The sequence below is a fragment of the Lucilia cuprina genome, chromosome 5 (assembly GCF_022045245.1).
Source record: "Lucilia cuprina isolate Lc7/37 chromosome 5, ASM2204524v1, whole genome shotgun sequence".
NCBI classification, from domain to species: domain Eukaryota; kingdom Metazoa; phylum Arthropoda; class Insecta; order Diptera; family Calliphoridae; genus Lucilia; species Lucilia cuprina.
Window position 1 is genome coordinate 8,360,778 of NC_060953.1, and position 2,110 is coordinate 8,362,887.

Here is a 2,110-nt window from a genome sequence, read left to right on the forward strand (position 1 = left end):
CTAGTCTATAGTCTAGTCTATAGTCTAGTCTATAGTCTAGTCTATAGTCTAGTCTATGGTCTAGTCTATAGTCTAGTCTATAGTCTAGTCTATTGTCCAGTCTATAGTTCAGTCTATAGTCTAGTCTATAGTTTAGTCTATAGTGTAGTCTATTGTCTAGTCTATAGTGTAGTCTATAGTCTAGTCTATATCCTAGTCTATAGTCTAGTCTAGTCTATAATCCGGTCTATAGTCGAGTCTATAGACTAGTCTGAAGTCTAGTCTTTAGTCTAATCGATAGCTTACTGTATAGTCTAGATTCTAGATTCCAGTCTATTCCATTTTCCAATAGGTCAGGACATAGTTAACTTACCTCCATTTAGTTTATCAAATAACTTTTGTATGCTTTCAGTAGAACATTGTGTAAAGTTTTTATCAGCAATCTGACAACCTTTGATGTAATCTGCTGTTAAAGAGGAAATATTGAAAGGTTTAGTTTAAATTCCGAAGGAACTAAAAATTTGATTAGCAGAAGCAAAGAAATATTTAATATTGGGAAATATTGTTGCACTGATTAATTAATTAAAACAGAAATTGAGTTATCATATATTGAGTGCAGTTTGAAATTATGCTGCATTATATTATATTATAAAATTTTCGTTTTAAATAAACTGGTCAGACTGGTAAAGTTATCACTTGCTTAATCAAAAACAACATTTTTTAATAATTTTTTTTTGATTTTTTTTTTTTTAAATTAACATAAAATTATTTTGTTTTTTACACAGTTGCTTACAACACTTTTTACACAATTGCTTGAAAATTTTGTTTTTATTATTTAGTTGGTTTGGCATATATGTATGTTGCATGCCTTATGCTTATTGCAACATGTAAAGTGAATGTTTTTTTATTTGTCTTAATTTTTGTATTTATTCCATTTGATTTAATTTACAACTTTTTTTCGATGACTTACGCGAATCTGTTAAAAATTTATCTTCACTTTTCACATAATCCCGAAGGCTTAAGAAAAACACAATAGCAATAATATAATAAAAATTCAATGCCATTATTGCAAAAATATTTAATTTGTAGTTTTTTATAATTTTCTTAAGAACTTTATTTAATAAATAAACTTTACACCAAAAACGCCGCCAGTTAACTGAAATAAAACTTTACCATTGAAGTGATTGAAAAACTAAATAAATAAAAATACCAAAAAAAAAAAAAAAACTAAGACAGCAGCAACTTCAAAACTAAAGTTTAAGAATTTGCAGCAGACAGATAATAAAAGCAAAAAATAAATATGCACATTTACACACACACAAAAATACATACATACACACCAGCTAACTTAATTGAATTTCAACTAAATTTAATGCAAAAAACAACCAAACAGCACGATTAAAATCAAGTGTCGCAATAATCATGTCCAACATCAAACCTCCTAAAATAAAAACGAAAACTAAAAAAAATTGTGTGAAACCAGCTAAAAGCTAACCATTAGAGTGTTTAATGCAGCAGCAAACTACATACTGATCATAGCCAAAACACTAAATAAATACAACAAATGCAACCAAATCTTGTTTTTTTTAACTTGCCACAAACGTAGCATGCACATTTTATGCTTTTTCATATCATGAGACGGACAGCCAGTAAGTCAGTAGACCACTCTCGTCACATAAATAAAATTGGCAAAATCTTAAGAAATTCAATTTGAACAACTGAAAAATAACTAAATGATATGATTGTGCTACTGACTGACTGCATGTAAGTAAGCCTGCTTTATGCTGGCTGCATTTTGTGCAGGTGATTTTTTTTTTCAATTGCAACATCAAAGCGTTAAGCAGTAACAACAAGTTCGTTGGCTTAAACTTGCATCACTTTTGGTTTTAGACTTGATAAATGTTGTTAGCATGAAGATTTGTGGCTAAATGATATGATGGCTTACAGAAGTAAAGGTATATAAAGTGTGTTAAGGCATTTGGAACAGTTTTTTTAGACTCTAGCTTATAGTTAAATTCTAGGTAAATTCTAGTTCTGTTCCAGTTCTGTTCTAGTTCTGTTCTAGTTCTGTTCTAGTTCTGTTCTAGTTCTGTTCTAGTTCTGTTCTAGTTCTGTTCTAGTTCTGTTCTAG

The 2,110-nt window shown here is 29.3% G+C and overlaps 1 protein-coding gene across 1 annotated transcript in view; it reads left to right on the forward strand.

The window, feature by feature from the left end:
* The first annotated feature begins 1,401 nt into the window (after window positions 1–1,401).
* Window positions 1,402–2,110, forward strand: part of LOC111682463 (circadian clock-controlled protein daywake) — a 2,144-nt gene continuing 1,435 nt past the window's right edge. The window contains exon 1 of the mRNA XM_023444427.2: window positions 1,402–1,452. Coding sequence (XP_023300195.2) covers window positions 1,402–1,452 — 51 coding nt within the window. The remainder of the gene's footprint in view (window positions 1,453–2,110) is intronic.